General features: G+C 52.3%; 1 protein-coding gene across 3 annotated transcripts in view; it reads left to right on the forward strand.

The window, feature by feature from the left end:
- The window catches only part of ANO8 (anoctamin 8), a 23,563-nt gene extending 3,110 nt beyond the window's left edge, over positions 1-20,453 (forward strand). The window contains exons 1-18 of one of the 3 annotated variants that reach the window (XM_069102056.1): positions 18-1,725; positions 6,479-6,589; positions 6,804-6,936; positions 7,503-7,641; positions 7,767-7,863; positions 9,691-9,807; positions 10,263-10,390; positions 10,872-11,033; positions 11,615-11,767; positions 12,041-12,167; positions 12,915-12,970; positions 13,561-13,635; positions 14,596-15,405; positions 16,105-16,296; positions 16,609-16,740; positions 17,015-17,125; positions 17,729-18,356; positions 19,688-20,453. In XM_069102056.1, the coding sequence (XP_068958157.1) occupies positions 6,523-6,589; positions 6,804-6,936; positions 7,503-7,641; positions 7,767-7,863; positions 9,691-9,807; positions 10,263-10,390; positions 10,872-11,033; positions 11,615-11,767; positions 12,041-12,167; positions 12,915-12,970; positions 13,561-13,635; positions 14,596-15,405; positions 16,105-16,296; positions 16,609-16,740; positions 17,015-17,125; positions 17,729-18,356; positions 19,688-20,049 (3,489 nt within the window). In that variant the 5' untranslated portion in view covers positions 18-1,725; positions 6,479-6,522 and the 3' untranslated portion in view covers positions 20,050-20,453. Of the gene's footprint in view, positions 1-17; positions 1,726-1,758; positions 6,197-6,478; positions 6,590-6,803; positions 6,937-7,502; positions 7,642-7,766; positions 7,864-9,690; positions 9,808-10,262; positions 10,391-10,871; positions 11,034-11,614; positions 11,768-12,040; positions 12,168-12,914; positions 12,971-13,560; positions 13,636-14,595; positions 15,406-16,104; positions 16,297-16,608; positions 16,741-17,014; positions 17,126-17,728; positions 18,357-19,687 lie in introns of those variants that run through there. The other 2 variants (XM_069102055.1, XM_069102054.1) reach the window with 2 other exon arrangements.
- Positions 20,454-21,288: the final 835 nt, after the last annotated feature.

The raw sequence follows: 21,288 nt of genomic DNA on the forward strand, positions 1-21,288 counted from the left end.
ACATTCTCTGTTCTAAGGGCCCTCCCAGCTCTGACATTCTCTGTTCTAAGTTCCCTTCCAGCTCTGACATTCTCTGTTCTAAGGCCCCTCCCAGCTCTAACACTGTGTTCTAAGGGCCCTCCCAGCTCTGACACTCTGTGTTTTAAGTTCCCCTCTAGCTCTGGTAGAATCTGTCACAGGAAATCCAAATGGAATTACACTTACTTCTAGAATCTGATAGGGTTATATTCCTTGGATTTTAAGTAAGAGAGTAGTGACTGCCTAGTAATTATTCCAGTTAATCCCTTGAGGTAGATGTCATGAGGTTAAGGAATGATTCCTTAACTTTTTTCCTCCTCTTTTTGCTGTTCTACCTTTTCCCTCCAGAAGGCCCTAGGCCCTTCAGTTTGCTTGGATGAGTAGAAAGTATAGCAGTTGAGTTTGCTTTCTCTTTGGGTTTTCTTCTCTGCAATCTCACATGGATAATGTGAACATTTGGAATCTTCTGTAAAGTGATAGAAATATACTATATTAATGTCTGAACTCCTGGGTGTTAACTTAACTTCTGGGATGTGCTGTCTCCATTTTAATCTTCTAAACAACTTGTGCAGTTAAAAATTCAATACAAAAAAAGGGGAAAAAATGAACCTTCCAACACTGACATTTCATTCTCTGTACTAAGGACTCTGACAATCTATGTTCTCAGTTCTCTTTTGACTGACATTCTATGCCCCTTTATTCTATGGTCCCTTCCAGCTCTGATAGTCTATTCTATATGTTTAAGGTTCTTTCCAGCCCTAACACATTTTCCTTAATGTTCTAAGGTTCCGTCCATCACTGACATTTGGTGATTTCCACAGATAATTCATGTTCAGAATTCTGACTTGACTAGTGTTGGCAGTATGTAAAGTAGTCTGCCCACATGTGTCCCCACACACGGATATCCCCAGGTCTTGGCTGCTTAGGCATCCTGGTCCTCAAACAGACCGCCTTTCTTTCCTACTCTGACTAGATGGCTGCATCATTCCCTGCCCTGCTTTGTCCGGCTTGGCCTCCCTCTACAAGAACTCAGGCTGTGCCAGGGAGCATGGGCGCTGATAGTGCCAGTCTTGTTGGCTTGGGGAAAGAGACTGATTGCCTTTGTCTCCAGGCTAGGGTGCCTAAAGTATAACATAGTGGGAAAAGAATTAGATTGATGTCAGGGGAGCTGAGGACACATCCTAGCTAAGCTACTAATTCCCCATCTGATCTTGAGCAAATAAATCACTTTCTCTCTGTGGGCCTCAGTTTCTCCATCTGTCAAGTAAGGGGGCTGGACTTAATGCTTTCTAAGATCTCTTCCACTTTTAAAATTATCTGGTCTGAGGGATCAGAAAGTCTGAGCCTTTGCAGGTTCAGAGCTAAACTTCAGCTACCTTCCTGGAATGACCCATGCATGGACCCTTTGGTGGTCATGAGGGTGTCTGGGTAGGTGGGGGCCATTAAGATATTGCTCCTCAGATTTAGGGAAACCAGTATCGTCCTTTGCCTACATGTCCCAGGGGAGCCTGCCTGCTCAGGAGCTGCAGGGGTTAAGTTAGACACACGTGTGCACACACAGAGACATACCCACACAGAGCTAGGGAGAACCGGAAACCCTTTGAGTCAGATTGGGGTGGGGGTGGGGGAATAGAGCCGAGCAAGGTCCCCGTAGAGAAGAAGACTTGGGAGGTCGGTTTCCCAGCCCTGGCTTGAAGTCATTTTGGTGTAAGTTGGGGGAACTTGTCATTGAACTGGGGTCCAGTTCTAACCTCCTTATTACTGGGGCTTTCCCATGTCCATAGAGACAAGCTCCCTCTTCCTTATCTCCCTTCAGGCTTCAGGGCCTGGTTGCTGGTGGTTTTGGGAGGCTGAGGCTTAGGGCAACCCAGGCAGGGGCCCAAGGACAGGTAACTGGCCAAGTCTGGAGGTATGGGAGCAGTGAACAAGGGAGGAGAATTGGGGTGAAAGGAGGAAGGTGAGACTAGCCCTGAGAAGCTGGGGACTCCAAAGGGGCATTAGTTTGGGTGTCGGTGAACTAGGAGAGAGCCTCAGCCTGTCTGTGCCTTCTCCCCAGCCTACCAAGGCAATACCAGCTTGGGGCAAGGGATGCTTAGTTGCCCTACTCAGCCTCCCCATTGTGACACTTCCCCTCCCCACCGCCCCCAGGCTAAGCTGTGAGCATTTAGAGCAAAGATGGGGAACCTGAAGCCTCAAGGCCATAAGTGGCCTTCTAGGTCCTTGGATACAGCCTTTTTAATGAGTCCAAGTTTTACCAAACAAATCTTTTTATTAAGGGGACTTGTTCTGTGAAGTTCAGATTGCCCACTCCTGATCTAGAGACCTTCTAATGAACAATAAGCCCTCTGTCTCACCCCTTCCCTCCCCTGCCCCTCGGTAAATATAGTATATTAGAAAAAGCTTTGGAATTGGAATCAAAAGACTTGGGCTCAGGGTGGTGAGGTGGTGAAATGAATAGAGCACCGGTCCTGGAGTCAGGAGGATCTGAGCTCAAATCTGGCCTCAGACACTTGACACACTTACTACCTGTGTGACCTTGGGCAAATCACTTAACCCTGATTGCCTTGCCTTCCCCCCTCCAAAAAAAAAAAAAGACGAGTTCAAATCTTGCCTCTTCTGTTCTTTACTACATATCTTGGGCAAGTGACTTCCCTCTCCAGGCCTCACTTTCTTCATCTGTAAAATAATATGGTTGGATTAGATGACCTCCAAGGTCTCTTGCAGTTCTAAACCTAGGATCCAGTGATCCTCAACAGAATCCCTATGACAGAGTGGGGGAAATTTCAGCCATCCCATACCATTGTAGGTGAATATTTTTTCACTTTTATTTCCATTTCCATTTCTTTTATTTTATGTCTCTCTTTACTGTCTACATGGACACGTTTCTTTTAATTATCATTGATACACTTCATTGGGACACAACAAATAGTTCCAAACAAATTCTCAAACAGCCTCTCCCTGTAAGTCCAAAGTAGATTCCCCAAGAAGAATACTACATCACTAATTATCATTTATTGCAATCAGTGAGCTTGGGTGCCATATTGCCATTAGTCTGTGACATAATTTTATTTGCCTTTATTTGTAATGTAATAAGTTGTTTTGTTTTGTTTTTTTCACAGAGAGGCAGTGTAGTGTAGTGAATAGAGAAGAGAAGAGGGTGGGGCCTTGGAATTAAGAAGTTCAAGTCCTACGTCCTACACACACTAGCTGTGTGACAGGACAAACTATTAAACTCTCAGAGCTCCTAAAAGAAATTCAAGACAATGAAAAGAGCCCTGAATTTGGAGTCAGCGGACATGGGTTCGAATCCTGGCTCTACTACTTACTACCTTGTAACCTTGGCCAAGTCCCTTTACCTTACTGGGACTCAGTTTCCTCATCTGTCAAATAAAAGAGCTGGATCTTAAAGGCCCCTTCTCACTCTAAATTTAGGATCCTAGAAAGTTGCAAGCTAATTACAATTTGCTTCAGTAGAGGAAATCTCCAAACCATTACAATCACAGGCCAGACTAAGAAAAAAATATTGGTATATTTTGGTAGTGGAAGTATTCTTGAAGGGGTAAGTATGGTTGAGTGGAAAGTGATCAGAGTAGAAGTTTGAGATCATTTTCTGGTCTTAGCACTTCTTCTATGTGTGACTATGGGCACGTTCCTGATTGTTAAATGGAGATAATAATCTTCGTACCATTCACTACACAGGGTTGCTGTGAGAGATTTATATTTCACTGTAAAATTCTTTCATTCATTCCACTATTATTTATTAAATATCTGCTATGTGAATGACACTGTATGGTATCTAGATGGCATAGTGGATAGAGTTGGACCTGGAGTCAGGAAGTACTGAATTAAAATCTGGTCTTACTAGATGTGGGACTTTGGGTAAGTCACAACTTGTGTCTATCTTAGTTTTCTGTTTTGCAAAATGAAGATAATTAATAGCACCTACCTTGCCAAGTTTTTGTGAGGATAAAAATGATGTAATATTTGTGGAATGCTTTGCAAAACTTAAAGTGATATATAAATTCAGGGCAATGTTAGTATTATGACTGTGTTGGATATACAAATACCAAAAAAAATGTAATGATCCCTGCTCTCAAGGAGTTTACATCCTTTTAGGGAAAACATATATGAATACAATTATGTGTGTGTATACTACACAGAATAAATCCTGCACATGCAAAATAAATATTTGTATTTATTTTATTTATTTTGGGGGAGAGGACCCTAGCTTGGTGAGATCAGGAAAGGCTTTGTGTAGAATGTGACATTCAAGTTTCATCTTGCAAGAAGTTAGGGTTTCAGCAAAGCAGAAGTGAAGAGGGCTGGCATTTCAGACATGGCAAAAAGCCAGTACAAAGACACAGAGGTGGGAGATGTTTGAGAAACAGGCCGGTTTACCTGGCCCATACAGTACAGTGTGGGAAGGGGGGAAATGTATAACAAGACTATAAAGATAGATTGGGGTCAAGTTTTGAAGGTCTTTAAGAACCAAACAGAGGAGTTTCTAGCTGATCCTAGAGGTAGTAGGGAGCCATTGATGTTAATATTGAATAGGGGAAGTGACATCAGATTTGTGCTTAAGATCACTTTGGCAGCAAGATACTGGTAACAGCAAGTAGGCCAGTTTGGCTGGAACAGAGAGTACATGAAGGGAAATAATGTACAGTATGTCTGGAAAAGTAGGCTGGAACCAGATGATGAAGGGCATTAAATGCCAAATGGAAAAGTTAGTATTTTATCTTAAAGGCAAGAGGGAATCATTGGACCTGCTTAAGAAAGGGGAGTGACATGATCAGATCTGTGCTTTGGGAATATCATTAGCTGTGTGGATGGATTGGAAAAGGGGGAGGATGAAGGCAGGGGGACCAATTAGGACGCTGTTGCAATAATCCAGGCAAGAGATGATGAAAGTTTGAACTAGACCGGTGGCCATGTAAGGAGGCAGAGTGAGGGGTGGGGGTGGTGATGTAAGAGATGTTTGAGGGGAGGGTTCAATTTCAATTGACATTACTTGGACCTTGATTGAGTTGTAGGTAGGGGAGGCAAGAGAGAATGAGGACTGAAAGGTGGCTCCACAGTGTTGTGAACCCAGGAGACTGGAAAGATGGCAGTGCCTCCTTGAAAATAGAGAATTGTGGGGCGGCGAGGTGGTGCAGTGAATAGAGCACTGGCCCTAGAGTCAGGAGGACCTTAGTTCAAATCTGGCCTCAGACACTTAACACTAGCCGTGTGACCTTGGGCAAGTCACTTAACCCCAATTGCCCTGCCCTCCCCCCTCCAAAAAGCAAAAAAAAAAAAATAGAGAATTGAGGAATGGGAGAGGGTTTGAAGGAGAAGTTTGCAAAGCTAGGTCTGTACTATCAAAGCAAATAATGAACAGAAAGTAACAATGAGGGGACCCAGCTCTTCCAGATCTTAAACTATTACAAAGCATAGATCCTCAAAGCAATTTGGTACTGTTTTTTAAAAAATGTAGATTAGAGGAACAGACCATATAAGCAAGAGACAGAAACGATCAGAATGAGTAATCCAGACTTCAATAAACCTGAGAACACAGGACCATGTAATCAGAGGCAGGAGGGATGTTCTAGACTCTAGAACATTTAGAATCTAGAGGCTATCGGTCAAACCCACTCATTTGACAGATTAAGAAACGGAGGCTCAAAGATGTTAGGGGACTTGCCCAGGGTGACAGAGCTCTAGCTCTAACTCTGTGTCAATGGCAAGATTCACATCTAATTCTCTTGATTCCACGTCCAATGTTCTTTAAAAGATACCACTTTGTAAATAGTAGAGGTTAGTTTTGAGTAGGACCTCACTTTTTTTATTCTTCTAACACTTCACATTTAAGTAGGAGGGCAGCTAGGTGGTGCAGTGGATAGAGTGGTGGGCCTGGAGTCAGGAAGACCTGAGTTCAAATGCAGCCTCAGACACTTACTGGCTGTGTGACCCTAGGCAAGTCACTTAACCCTATTTCCTCATCTGTAAAATGAGCTAGAAAAGGAAATGTCAAACCACTCCATTATCTTTGCCAGGAAAACCCCAAAAAGGGGTCATGAAGAGTTGGACAAGACTGGAAACTACTAAACAACCACAGCAAGATGTAGGAATATAGCTCTAAAGCTGGACATCAGAAGCCATCCTCATTTTTTACAGATGAGGACTGAGGCTCAGCAAGGTAGTGATTTGCCTTTCAAATAAGAGGTAGGATTTGAACCTAGAGTTAGTGATTTTTCCCCTGTACCACATTCCTTCTAGCCTCCCCAAAGCCCTGAGAGGTTGATGTTCAATGATCATTATCTCCATTTTACAGAAAAGCAAATTAAAACTCAGAAAGATGAAAATGTCTTGCCCAGGATTACAAAGGCCAGAACCAAGATCTGAAGCCAGGTTTCCTCTCTCCATGTCCAGTGCTCTGCCATAGTCCTTGGCCCTAGTGACCCTTTCTTTCTCTTCCCAGACAAGCTGTTTGGGAAACGGCTGCTACAGGCAGGACGATATATCATGTCCCACAAATCATGGATGAAGACGGTGCCCACGGAGAACTGTGATGTCCTCATGACCTTCCCAGGTACCCTGAATCTATTCTTACCCTGTAACCTTCCCATCCCTCAGCCTAACTTCTGGGAAGGCCTGATTCCTCAGGGAGGGGGAGCAGGGGCCTGGACCCAGCATGTGTTGGGGAGGTGGGCAGGACAGAGGCTCAGAATCTCTGAGAGACAATCACCACATTGCTCATGTACAAGGAACTCCATGTGCTTCCTCTGCCTCCACCCCACCCTCAGATACCACTGACGACCACACCCTCCTGTGGCTTCTGAATCACATCCGTGTGGGTATCCCTGAACTCATAGTACAAGTCCGGCACCATCGGCACACCAGGACCTATGGCTTCTTTCTCACCGCCACCTATGAGAGGCATGTTCAGGCTCAGGGCCTCCCAGTACCCTGTCCCACTCCTGCTGAAGGGAGAGCCCAACTTCCGCGTCCACCCTCTCTCCTTCCTTGCAGCTTTACGCCCCTTCCCCAGCTCTGGACTTCTTCCCCAAGTATCATCCTTCCCCCTCCCTCCTGCCCAGGCCTCCTCCTCATCGAACCCGCTCCAGCTCTGGACTCCCTCCCCATGCATCTTTCCCCCTAGTTCTGGGCTCCCTTCTTGTGAATTCTCCCTCTCCACCCCCTTCCCCCTTCCCCATCCACTGCCTCCCTCTAAGCTCTGGGATCCCAGCTATCTTCCCTCCTCCCTCCACCTCTGTGACCCCTCCCTGTGCATGCCCCCACCCCAGCTGTGGGCTCTCTCCCCATGCATCCCCGCCCCCTCCCCCCCCAGCTCTGGGTCCCTCCTCCTCCCGGTCCCTCCATTCTCTCCTCCACCCCGCCCCCTAAGAGGCTAGCTCCGTTGGGGGAGGGAGCATCAGGGCGCGGATTGGGTCCCCACCTGGTCTCTGTCCGCCACCTGCCGTGACCCCACCCCCTCCCCCCAGCCTGCTTCGTGGGGCTGATGAGCTGGGGCTGCGGAAGGCCGTGAAGGCCGAGTTCGGCGGCGGCACTAGGGGCTTCTCCTGCGAGGAGGATTTCATCTACGAGAACGTGGAGAGTGAGCTCCGCTTCTTCACTTCGCAGGTGCGCGGGCCCTCCGGCTCCACACCCGGGGGTGGGAGGGGGACCCTCTCCCCTTCTCCTCCCCTCGGATGACAGCCCTGCGGAGCACCCAGAGGCACTCCATCCTCCCATCTTTTCCCCCGCAGGAGCGGCAGAGCATCATCCGCTTCTGGCTGGAGAACCTGCGGGCCAAGGCCGGGGAGGCGCTGCACAACGTGCGCTTTCTAGAGGACCAGCCCATCAGTGAGTGAGCGCGAGGGGAGGGGCTGGGGGCGGGGTCTAGAGCCAGCCCAGCCAATCAGTGCCCCTACTGGAGAGGCGTTGTCGGAGGGGCGGGGCCAAGAGAACCAGCCCCTCCCCCTGTAGGACAGGTCGGGTGGGGAGCCGCCACATAACGGGGTGCAGTAAGATCTGAGTTTAGAAACCTGCAAATGAATGAGAGGGTCAAAGGAGGGGCCTAGAGAGAAGACTTCCCTAAAAGAGGTGCGTCACAGGGAGCCCTTAGAAGTTTTGAGGGCTGCCCTAGAGAGGAGGGGGAGGGGCAGGAGAAAGAGCCCAGCGTTGAGGCAGAAGACCTGGATTCTCTTCTGATTTCTGTCCTCACTCCTGTCACCTTGGACAAGTCACCTCCTCCTGTCCTCAGTTTGCTCAGCTATAAAATAGGGAGAATTATCCTTTGCCACCTCCCTCACCAGGTATTATAATTGGGAAAACGCTTAGTGCAGGCAAAGTTATTATTATATACCATAATTATGGCAACCACTAATGAATAATTATTTTGCTCTGATCAGAATTATTACTAATTGCTGAAAGTAAGTATTCTAGTAACATAATTATATTGATAATTAACATAATTTTACAATAATAAATATAGCCATGATAATAATAATATAGGGATTAGACAAGTCCCTGACATCCTGGGCAGTGAGATTCTCTTTGTCTCTGTCTCTGTCTCTGCCTGTCACTCCCCCCTTCTCTTTAAAACAAGTGTGTGAGTACCTCTGAAAAGTACCCAAGGAGGGCAGCTAGGTGGCGCAGTGAATAGAGCACCGGCCCTGGAATCAGGAGGACCTGAGTTCAAATATGACCTCAGACACTTAACACTTAACTAGCCGTGTGACCTCGGGCAAGTCACTTAATTCCAATTCCCTGCCTTCCCCCCTCCAAAAAAACAAAAAAAGAAAAGTATCCAAAGGCCTATATTTCTCATTGTAGAAATTATTTCAGGTCCCACACACACAGAAGTACAAACCCATATACACATATATAGGTCAGAAAGTTGTAGGATTTTGAGCCAGGAAGGCCCTTGGGACTTAGAATGTCAGAGCTGGAAGGAGTCTTAGGAAACATCTAGGCCAATCCTTTCATTTTACAGTGTCCCATAAATAGACAGTAAATAGAAAAGGGATTTGAACTCAAGTGTCTTGATCAAAAAGCCACACGGACAGGCTCATAGTGCATGCATACTAACTTATTTTGAGGAAGAACCCTGGGAATCTTGTTCTCCCAGAGTATCTTCAGGCTTGGGAAATGGGTTGGAGAGGTGTAAATTGTATTTGTAGCTTGAAAGTTATGGGCCTTGCAAGGGCAACTGCAGCAGCAAGGCCGGTACATCCCAATGTCGCTGTCTGTGGTGCTGACCCAGGAAAGGGAAGCCTATGTCCTCTGGAGGGAGCCTTGAATGACATGGGCGAACGTCTGAGGGGCAGACAGTAATTTATTGAGATTATAGGGATGTCTCAGCCAAAGCCCCAGCTTGGATCATGGTTATTTAGGGACAACTGAGTCTACCAGCAAAGGGGCAGATTCTCTATAGGACTCAGAGAATCCATCCCGTTTTTTCTTTTCCCTTCCCTTCTAAGTCCTGTCTCACCTTTATCTTCACAATCACTCAAAGATGAAAGGACTATTGTTCCTATTTAGAAAACCAGAAAATAGGGCCCAGGGCAAAGAGGGGACTTAACTTAAGGGGTCTTCCTTAGAGTTGGTAACTGAGGCATGGCTGTCAAAGACTAGATTTGAGTTCAGGGGCCTGCCCACCCCGACAAGCCTCCGTCCCTCCTTCACCAGTCCCAGAGCTGGCTGCCCGTGGGATCATCCAGCAGGTGTTCCCTGTACATGAACAGAGGATTCTTAACCGGCTCATGAAGTCCTGGGTGCAGGCTGTATGTGAGAACCAGCCCCTAGGTGAGGTGGAGTCTTGGGCCCTCCCCTTCCTGCTGTGGTCTTTGGCCCTTCTCCATCCAACTAGAAGAAAGCATGGCCTCTCCCCTCTTTGTCTCATTGGGACGTGTCCTCAGCTAGCTTTAACCCTCTCTCCTTGCTCAGAAGTGACCCAGAGGAGACCACTGAGAAGGGGAGATGCCCTGGGCTTGAGCAAAGAATAAAGAGAAACTAATCTCAACTCTCCCCTCGAGCAATAAGAAGCTTTTTCCTTCTAGTGCACAGATGCAGCCCCTCCTCTTTCTTGTCCAGCTGCACTTCCCCCCGCCCCCAACCCTGCTCCCCATTCAGATGTAGCTCTCTCTCACTGTTCAAGAAAAGCCCCTTCCTCAAGTCCCAAAGGGAGATCCTGGGGAGGGGGAGGAGGGAATGCCTTATCATCCGGCCCCAGGCCAAAAGCCTGTTTCTCTCCATCCCAGATGAGATTTGTGACTATTTTGGGGTGAAGATTGCTATGTATTTTGCCTGGCTGGGTTTCTATACCTCTGCCATGGTGTACCCAGCTGTGTTTGGCTCTGTGCTCTATACCTTCACCGAGGCTGACCAGGTGAGCCTTCTCTGGGAACACATGGCTGTCCCAGGATACACCTGGGGAGATTTACCCAGCAGCTAGGGAGATCTGGAGACATAGGTCCCAAGAGAGATACGATGCCTGGGGGATGGGGAGAACTGAGAAGACTCAGTGAGACTCAGGGAGATTTGGGAACACCCAAGGAGGCTTGTCAATACCTTGGGAGATGTGGGAAGACTTGGGCCATGGGACAATGCAAGAAGTCAGGGGGACAGGGGTCCAGGGAGCCTGGGGTTGGGTTATTACAGAAAGATGATGGGAGATGGGGCAATGTGGGGAGAGCACATGGGGGTGGGACATGGGAGGAAGATTCACTCTTTGGCTTAGCACAGTACCTGGCATGTAATAAATGTTGATTGATTGATTTATTGGCTCTGAAGTTAGAGATGGAAGTTGCTAGGGCTAGGATGTCCCTTCCTTGTCCTTTTCCTTCCATTGTCCCTCTGGATTCCCCCAGACTAGCCGGGACATCTGCTGTGTAATCTTTGCCATCTTCAATGTGATCTGGTCTACACTGTTTCTGGAGGAGTGGAAGCGCCGTGGGGCTGAGTTTGCCTATAAGTGGGGAACCTTAGACACCCCTGGAGAAGCCATTGAAGAGCCCAGGCCCCAGTTCAGGGTGAGTTGCTCACCCTCCCTCCATCCCCATTCTCCTACGATTACAAGTCTCCCCTGTGGCCTGGACCCCATCCTAGGCACTTGAGGGAATGGAGGCAAGTCCTGCCTTGCCCTTAGGGGGCTGGGTGAGGCACTGGAGATTAGACCTTGTACATGATTCTGACTCTGAAGACCAAGGGGAAAGTACTGGGGATGGGAGCAGTACTTAGTACTCAGCTCCAGAGAAACTGCCTGGAGGAGATGGTGGAGATGGGCAGGAGAAGGGCATTCCAGGGGTTCATTTCAGGACCAACACTCATCCAGTATAGTGTGATTGGAGAGGCAGGAGCCATCCCCTCCCTGGGCCCCAAGTTTCTCATAAAATGAAGTGACTTATCTCTAAGATGGTTCTGAAGGTATCTTCTGACTCTAAATCCTCTGGTCCTATAAGACTGGGGTATGGGAAGGGTTAAGGCTGGATAGCAAAGGGCCTTGAATACCAGTCTGCTGGCTTTCTCCTTAGAACAAAGGTGCCCTTAGGAGCCACAGAAGGTACCTGAGCAGGGGGGCCAGTGCTGGTCTCACCATTGCCTCCCTCTACAGGGTATCCGGCGGATAAGTCCTGTGACCAATGCCGAGGAGTTTTATTACCCTCCCTGGAAACGGCTCCTCTTCCAGCTGCTGGTCAGCCTGCCAGTTTGTGCCACCTGCCTCATTGGGGGTTTCCTGCTCATGCTTGGCTGCTTCCAACTGCAGGTGAAATGCCTTTCTGCCTCCCCTTCCCCAAGACCAGGAACCAAGGACATACCTGAGCCCCAGGAAAAGCCCTGATTCAGCTCCAGGCTGAATGCTGACCCCAGCCCCAAACTGTATCTGGGACCCCAACCCCAGACTGACTCTAGGACCTTAAGCCCAGACAATGTCCTGGCTCCAACCCCAGGTTAAGTCTATGATTCCAGCTGCAAACAACCTGAGACCCACCCTCTTGCCCTTAGTCCTGGCCTGACCCCTTCATTCCCTTTCTGGTAGGAGCTGGTGCTCAGTGTGAAGGGGCTGCCACGCCTTGTCCGCTTCCTGCCCAAGATTGGACTGGCCCTCTTGGTTAGTGCCTGTGCTGAGGCCTACAAGAAGCTTGCCTATTGGCTTAATGACATGGGTATGCAAGGGACCCTACCCCTGTCCAGAAAGACTAAACTCCAGGCCTCAGGGATAAGATTCTCACCCTGCCCCTTAAATAACTAGGGGTAAAAGAGGTGGGGAAAGGGTGGTTACCTCCAATGTTGGTTGCTTTTTTTTTATGGGTGTCAGAGAACCATGTCCTCTGAGCCTAGCCAGTTGGAAAACTAGGGAAGATCATTCAGGATATGCCTTCTGGTAACCTTGTGACCCAGAGCTCTCATTGCCTGGCCCTTTGGAGTTCTCTGTGCTTTTAAAACCTCAGGCTGCTCACAGCACTGACCAGCACATACAACTTTACCAAGAACACACAGAAAACAGAGGACACAGAGATGCCAGGGAAAGCCACGCATTAAATACTGGGCCTCCAGAATCTCATTGCTTGGTTTCACAAAGGTCTAAACTTGGCCTTCCTAGCCAGGCAATCAGCAATTCCTAGCCATAGTAGGAACATTAGCCCTGAGACTCTGGGTTTCTTTTACCTACAGCCTACAGGTGGTCTCTTAGTGAGAGAATGGCAAATGCTCTCCTCAGTGCTTTTGGCAGCAGATGCTGCCCTCCAATTCCCACAGTTCAACTACCTGGCCTCTGATTCTATTAACTGTGTGTCTATGTGTGTGTGTGGGGGGTGGGATGGTATATGTCCCTCTGGGGGGGGGGGTGGTATATGTCCCAACACCCCCAGCCCTGGCAGCTCTGCCCCACCTCACACCTCTCCCTTTGGCAGAGAACTACCGTCTACAGAGTGCCTATGAGAAACACCTCATCGTCAAGATTGTTTTGGTGAGTGAGGGGTTTTGTCTGTGCCACTGAGGCCACACTTCCCCCTGAAGGCTCCAAAACTGGGGACTTTCTCTAACACTTTCTGACCCAAAAGTCTCAGTTCCCATATAATAGGCTGAGTCAATCACTGCCCCCAAATGGGAATGTGCACAGACCCCCAGTGCCCTGGATACCTTGTTGGGTTATGTCTTTGGGCCCCTCTCTCAGCCAGAAGGTTCGGTTCCTCCCCCTCTTCAGCTCAGTGCCCACTACACTGCCCAGAACAGAGGGAAGAGGGGAGGAAGAGCTGTCATTTAAATCCAAAGTTTAGTTTCTCCTAGCCATAGGAACTTGGTGGAGAAAGACATTGCTGTGGGCTTGAGTCTGTCAGGGAGGACTTCCTGGAGGAGGTGGGCCCAGAAGGATGGCTAGGGCTTTGAGGAGCAGAGACACAGGGGAGGATGTTCTAGACAGGGAAGAAGGGATCGAGCCTAACGCTTATGGAGGTTGGCAGGGGGCCTGGCTTGGCCTTGCTTCCCTCAAGGTCCTGGGCTCCCCAGACTCAGCCCAGCCCCTCAGCCCCCTCTCTCCCACCCTACCCTCCACCCCAGTTCCAGTTTGTAAATTCGTACCTGAGTCTTTTCTACATCGGTTTCTACCTCAAGGACATGGAGAGGCTGAAGGAGGTAAGAGGCCCAACCCCCATAACCTTGGCCTGAACTTTAGGCCTTGTGGCTCCCACTTGGGCTCCAAACCCTGGCCCTTATCCCTTGACCCCACCCCCGGCCCTCAGCCCCGAAGCCCAGAAGGAACACGGGAGCCAGGGCAAGCCCACGAGCAGCCTTTCATCCACACCTACTCCAGTCCTCCATCACCCTCATGCCTTCCATCTCCCCTCTCCCAGTGACTTCCTGAGCCCCTCCTCTCCTCTCTGCCTGTTTCTCTCTCTGTCTGTCTCTCTGTCTGTTCTGCCATCCGTCCTGTCCCTGTGTCCGTCCCTCCACAGCTCCTGTTCATCCTCTCTCTCTCCCAAAGCCTGGAGCGCCAGCTCCGTGCGGCTGTCGTCCCCTACGCTGCCCTCCGTCTCCAGCTTCTCCTCTTCTCCTTCCAGGGCCTCCTGGCTCTGGCCAAGGCCAGAGTATGGGCTGGCGTAGGTGGGGTCATGCTGAGGGTGTGGCCAGCAAGGCCATCGATGGGGATGGGGCTGGGAGCTAGGTGCTAGAAGGAGGGGGTGCGGAGATGGGGGAGGCTAAGTGCCTGGACTGAAACGCTGACCTAGTGCCTGGGGCTTGGATGAACTGAAGCCCAGGCCCTTGGGTGAAGGAGGGGATGGGATCAGCTGGGAAGGCAGGAGCCCCCTTAGAACCCAGACCATCAAGAGCTCAGAGATACCAGAGAGATCATCTACTCCAGTATTTGTGTGGGGGGGGCCGAGCCTCAGAATGGGAAGATGTCACATAGGAGAGTAAAAGGAGGGTGAGCCTGATGGTCATTGTGCCTAAGGTCCCACTAGTGAGCTGTGCTAGGCCCCCTCTGCAGAGTGCTCCCCTCCCCCTTCCCACCCCCCCCCCCCCCCACCCCACCCCCTCCTCTCCCCCTCCCCGCTCCCTCTCGCTACGTTCCCAACACTGCCCTTTCTCCCCCAGATGCTAGCCACCCTACTTATCACCCGTCAGTTCCTGCAGAATATTCGGGAGGTCCTGCAGCCGCACCTGTACCGACGGCTGACCAGCGGGGACCTCAGCGCCCGAACCCTCTGGGAGTTTTCCAAGACTTTCCTGCAGCTGCTCATTCACAGGCCTCCCGTCCCAGAGGCCCGGGCCCGGGAGCCACTGGCGGGGCCACCTGAGCCCAGGGCCCAGGAGGGCAGTGGCAGTGGGGGCCGGAAGTGCCTCAATGGGGGCTGTGGGGTCCCAGAGGAGGAGGAGGAGGAGCGGCGGAGGCGGGCTGGGGAGGGTGGGGAAGAGGTGGGTGGTGGAGGGGGTGGGGAGGAGGAGGACGAGGACGAGGAGGAGGAGGATGAGGAGGAGGAAGAAAGCCTTCTGGACTGCGGCCTAAAGCTAAGGAAGGTGAGCTTTGCTGAGCGGGCTGAGCGGCAGCGACGGGCAGGCCCGACAGGTCCTGAGAACTTCCTGGAAGAAGGCAGCCCAACCATGGTGGACAAGGGCCTGGACCCAGCGGCCGTGTTTGCCTTGTGTGAGGACGAAGAGGATGCTGAGGAGCCTTCAGACAGTCCTGGTCGGGAGCCTCTAGAAGCACCCGGGGGCCCACATGGGGAACGGCCTGGTGGTGAGGGCCGAGACCAGGGTCCTGGGGATGACGAGGCTGAGGCCTCCGGCCCTGGGGAGGACAAACGGCGAAAGCACAACCGCACGTCCTGGATCGACCCACCTGAGGAAGATTACTCTCCCCAGCTGACCCAGGCTGAGCTGGAGAGCTGCATGAAAAAATACGAGGTGAGCCCTATGGAAGGGGCTTGCACCCCACTTTCAGACAGACCCCAGGCAGGAAGAGCCCTTGACCAGGACTCGGGCAATCCCAAAAGACATGCTGAGCTACATGGAGCGAGGAGGGTTGGGGTCCTTCTGAGGGGGTAACAGCATCAGCTAGGGGAAAGGCTGAGGGATCCGCTGGGATGATCCTGGGCTGAAGGACGCAGCTGGTTCTGACACAGACTTGCTCTGGGAGTTTGGGCAAATCCCTTTCCTTCTCTGACTCCAGTCTCCTCTGTAAAAGGGGAGGTGGGTGGCCTCTAAAGTATGCACAGGGAAAGAGCGCCAGGCCAGGAACCAGGGAGGCTCATCTTTCAGACTTCAAATCTAGCCTCAGGTACTGCTAGTGGTGTGACCCTGGGCAAGTCACTTGACCCTGTTTGCCTCAGTTTCCTCATCTGTAAAATGAGCTGGGGGAGGAAATGGCAAACCACTCCAGTATCTCTTCCAAGAAAACCTGAAATGGGGTCGCAGTCAGTCGGAACAACAAAAACAAAGGCTATGCGAGTCCCGTTCTCCCCCTACCCCTGTGCTGACATTGTGTGTTCCATGTTCTTGATGGGCTCTGTTCTGCCCTAGCAGGCACAGGAGGGGGCTGGGCAGGAAGGGGGCAGAAGCACCAGGGTCTGGGCTGAAGTCTGCCTGTGTTGCCCCACTCCCCAGGACCCCTTCCAGGACTACCAGGAGATGTTTGTACAGTTCGGCTACGTGGTGCTCTTCTCCTCAGCCTTCCCCCTGGCTGCCCTCTGTGCCCTGGTCAACAACCTCATCGAGATCCGCAGCGATGCCTTCAAGCTGTGCACGGGCCTCCAGCGGCCTTTTGGGCAGCGTGTCGATAGCATCGGGCAATGGCAGGTGATACACACAGGCAAAGCCTGCAGGCAGCACCTGGAAGGACATCCATAGCTAGACCCAGCCAAGGAGCTTAGTGAGGGAGATGAGAATTCATTGGTGGGAAGGGGGTCTCCCTGAAGGGGATGAAGGTCCAGAGAAATTGGAGGGACCATGGGGATGGGGACTTACTGAGATGTGGGAACTCACTGACAGATAGGGGGAGGAGGACCCAGGAAAATGGGTCCGCCAGCAGGATGAGGAAGAAGCCCTGACCCATTTGGGACTCCCATCCTGCCTGGGCTGACAGGTCTCCTCACCCCCTTGACCCTGCAGAAGGTGATGGAGGCCATGGGCATCCTGGCCATTGTGGTGAACTGCTACCTGATTGGTCAGTGTGGACAACTTCAGCGCCTCTTCCCATGGCTGAGCCCAGAGGCCGCCATCATCTCTGTAGTAGTGCTAGAGGTACAGACTGGCTAGCCCTGGCTTCTGAGGGCAGCTATGGGCAGTCCTGACACCTTCCCTGGAGACATGGGTTGGGGGAGGGGGCAGCCCCCCAGCTCTGCAGGCCTTCTCTGGGTCATGACGTCCATTCCCCTCCCAGCCCATCCCAGGCTGACTTTGTTTCTGTGCAGCACTCAGAGGCTGGGGCCAGTCTTCGTGTTGGGGGGCCCTGGATCATGCAGGGGCTCCTTCCTGCTCACATCTCTGTCTCTCTCCTCCCCCCACTGGGTCATAGCACTTTGCCCTGTTTCTGAAGTACCTCATCCAGGCGGCCATCCCTGACATTCCTGCCTGGGTAGCAGAGGAGATGGCCAAGCTGGAACACCAGCGGCGAGAGGCCTTTAAGGTGAGATCATCTCCAGCTCTGTCCTTTCTATCCCTGGTTTGATGCAGCTGGGAGGTCCTGTATCCCCCCACCCATTCTGGACCAGGACAGTGCCCCCGCCCAGAATCGGCTCCTCTTGTGGTTGGGGCCTGAGGGATCCCCCAGAGCCCTCCAATGCATCTTTCTCATTCCTGGGTGTCCTGGCATGTTTCCATCATTCCTCATCTCCCCCAGTACCCTGTTCTCTGACCACTCTCCCAGTCTCATCTGCTGACCCTCATACTCAGGCCCCCAATTTCTCATCTCCCAACTCCTAGTTGTCAGTCTCCCTCCAACACCTGGCTCTCACATCTGGTCTTTCCATTTGGACATCCACTCCATTCCGCAGCTCTCCCAATCCTGTCCCATGAGTGTACCCCTAATTCGACCTCTTCCTCTCCTGAGGCTTCCTCCCTTCCAGTTCTACTCCCTTGACCTCCAACTGCCTGTCTCTCATGCTTCTTGTCTCCCAACGCCTGGTTTCCCTAGAGTCTCATCTCGTTTCTCACCCATCCCTCCTCTCATCTGGACCTCCCATGTCCAGCCTTACTCCTGACTCCCACTCATACCCCTGGCTATCCCTAGAAACACGAGCGCCAGGCTCAGCATCACTACCAGCAGCAGCAGCGGCGAAGGCGGGAGGAGGAGGAGCGGCAAAGACACGCAGAGCACCATGCCCGGCGGGAACGTGAGGCTGGGCGTGAGGAAGGCCGGGCTGAGGGCAGTGGTCCAGATGTGGCCCCTGAGAAGGCGCCTGCCAAGGCCAAGGGTGGGCCCGGCCCAGACCGGCCCAAGAGGCCTGGATCCCTGCTCGCCCCCAACAATGTCATGAAGCTCAAGCACATGATCCCCCTCCAGGGGAAGTTTCTGTCCTCATCCTCCTCCTCTGCAGGGGGTGCCAGCCCAGCCACGCGGCAGCCGCAGGCACCCTCTCCCACGGGAGAAAACCGCCTGCCTGCCTTTCTCAGCTTTAAGTTCCTCAAGTCGCCGGAGGCCAAGCGAGACCAAGAGCGGAGCCATTCGCCCCCCAAGCCCTTCCATGCCGGCAAGCTCTTCCCCTTTGGGGGCCGGGCAGAGTCCACCGCTGCATCTAATGGGGCAGGCGGGGGGCAGGTGCGACCCGACGGCGCTCCCAGCAAGGCCCAACGTCCCGGCCTAGCAGACGAGGCCGCTGGGGAGGAGCCAGACGCCCGTGCAGAGGACGAAGGCTCAGGTCATAAGCTTTAACTTGGGGTGGGGTGGGGACCTAGGGGACATCTGGGTCCCAGTTAGAAGAGGATTGAGGGGCTGGTGCAAGGACATATGGGACCTGGCAGGGGAGGGAAAAAGCCATAGGTTCCCCCCTGCTGCATTTGACCCCTGGAGATGAGAGGTTATGGGAGCTATGGGCTATCCCCCAATCCCCTTTGGTATGGGCAGCTCCTTGAACCTGAGGCCCCCCAGGAGGGATGAAGGCACTTATTGCCTCTTCCTTTTATTTTTCCTCAGTCTCTGTGCTAGAACCTCTGGGTACTGGTTTCAAAGAGACAACACGGGTGGCCCAGATAGCACCCTCTGCCCATTTCCCACCCTGCCCTCCTAGGACAGGCCACCCCCGCATGGCCGACCTGCCCACCTCCATGGCCTTCCCTCCCCCCTGCCTCTATGCAAACCCAGTGCCCCCAGCTCCTTAGCTGGACTGGCCAGGGACCTGTCCTCTAGGAGGAGACCTTAATCAGGGAGAAGGGGCTAGTTGGGAGTGGTCAGTCAGTCAACAACCAGTATTTAGACCCAAGAGCTGAGCTGGGGGGCTGGGTCCCTGTCCTCAACCAAGGGTTGGCCCCAAGAGAACAATCCTCTCCGTGGGGCAGAGACCACAGTCACAGTCCCAAGCTCGTTCCAGATAAGCTCAGCCCAGCTAGGCCATGGGCAGGAACAGACTCCCTCCCTAGGACCCTGTACCCCTTCCCTCCTTGGGTGACCAGAAGAGGGGGATTTTCACATTAGTGCTTTTTGATTTGACACCACCACTCCCTCCCACCCTGCCCAGCAAAGCTTGAGCCAGAGTGAGAAGTGGGCATCGGGCCTGCAAGAGACTGAGGAACCTTCCCTCCTCCCACCCCTCAATCTGGGAGAGGTTAGGAGCTTAGAGGCATGGGCTGGACCCGACAAGCTTTCCCCTGCCATCCCTCTCCTCCCTGAGCCATTGTCTAGAAGCAATAAAGCCTTCCTTGGGGGTAAGGGCAGGCCCCAAACCCACCCTGGCCCAGCTCCTCTGTGCTTGGTGCCAATATGGGGGCACAGGGCTGTGGGCAGTGCTGGGTGGGGGTGGGATCAGGAGGAGATAAGTAGCTGAGAGATAGACACCAGAGGAATCCCCTAAGGACACTCCACTCCTGACCCCAGATTGGGGAATGCCACTTTGTGCCCAGAGGCAGCCCAAAGGCTTGAAATCCTCCTGTCTGAAGCCAGTGTGAAGCAGGGGCAGTGCCAGCCAGGCCCTAGTCCTCTTGGTCTAGCCCCCAAGGGCACTGCGCTGGAACTGCCCCCTCTCCCCTTCCGCAGGGACAGCGCAGCCAGCTTCTGGTGTCCCCTCCCGTGCCCACCGCCGGAGCCCTGCACCACCACGCTGCTCCTGCCCACCGTCACCCAATACGCCCCCGCCCACAGGCTGCTGGCAATGGGAGGGCCCCTGGAGTTGTGGGGGTGAGGGGAGTGCCACTAGAGAGGGTCATGGAGCTGAGTGCCCACCCTGTGCCCGGGCCCCGGGGAGCCCCACCTGGGTCCCTGCACCCCCTGCCCAGGGTGATAACGGCTTCTCCAGCCCCCCACTCCCAGGACCCTGCCCTCTGCCCCCAGATGACAGCCCTAGCCCCAGCCCCAGCCCCAGCCCCCAAGCCATCTGCTGGCCAGCTGGGTGGCACTAGCCAGCCCCACCTCTTTCCCACTCTGCCCTCCACTCCTGAAGCCCTGGGCTTTTCCTTCATTCACATATGCAATATGAGTTACTAATGCCAGGAGCTGAGGCTGAGCATGACTGATGATGGCCAGCCTGTCCTCTCCAGGCCAGGGGAGGGAGTGGAGTGGTTTGGTGAAAGCCTGCAGGTAGACTGGAGGGTCAGGATCCACCAGTCCCAGTATGTTCACTCCCTAGGGCTCTGAGGGTTGGCCACTGATCAGAGGCGAAGAGGAAAAGGCAAGTTTTTTGCCGTCTTCTTTCTTTCAATCCGGAAGAAAATACCTAATGGGGATTATTTTGATTTCTTCTTAATTTATTTTGACATATTTTTGTAAACTTTGCAGAAATGCAATAAAAATATATTTCAACAAACCTGTCTGGTAGGAAAATGCTAAGTGGAATGACGACTAAGTGGAATGAAGACCTCTTTAACGCCCAGGTTGGGTCCCCTCACTCTCACCCTCAGACCAGGGACATTTCACCCTAACCTAAATGCCCAGTCATGGACAACCCAAACTTCCTCCAACACTGCCGCCCCCAACAGCTGGCATTCCTTCATGGCTCAGCCCCAGGGATTTAGGATCAGGGAGTCAACCTAGAAAACAGGCCCAACCCATGGACTAGGACCTTGGCCTGGGGCCACAGGCCTGGATGACTGGACAAGAGCTTCAGGTTTCTATCCATAAAGCAGCTCCCCTCCCCCATCCCCTGATTTCTTTTGGCCCTGCACTGTTTCCTCTTTCTGGGCTCTGGACCCTGGTGAACCTGAAGTGTAGGGCTGGCCCCAAGCCCAGGATCCTGACACTCTCCATGGGGGAGCAATAGAGGAATCACATTTCTGCTATGTGGGCATTAGGGTGGGAATGGGATAGCTTGGGGGGGGGGGGGGAAGGGTTCACACCCAGAGCCACAGGACTCAGAGTCCTCTCCTTGCCTTTCTCCACCCTAAAGCCAGCCTAGCCTGTTTCTGGGGAGGACAGAGAAGGAAGAAATTATCTTTACTGTCTATTAGCCCCCAAATGCAGAAAAAGACAAGAGTGTATGAGGTGTTTTGGTTCAGTGCAAGGAATTTCCTAACCATTAGGGCTCATCTGACACTGGGCCCCGCTGCCCTGGGAGGTAGTGAGCTTCCCCATCAGTGAAAGCAGGCAGAGGCTGGATGATACTTGGCAATGTAGCAGACAGACTAGCTGACTGCTTACATCAC

Source organism: Petaurus breviceps, unplaced genomic scaffold (assembly GCF_028583685.1).
Source record: "Petaurus breviceps papuanus isolate PSGF00001 unplaced genomic scaffold, PetGlider_PUasm1.0 523, whole genome shotgun sequence".
Classification (NCBI taxonomy): domain Eukaryota; kingdom Metazoa; phylum Chordata; class Mammalia; order Diprotodontia; family Petauridae; genus Petaurus; species Petaurus breviceps.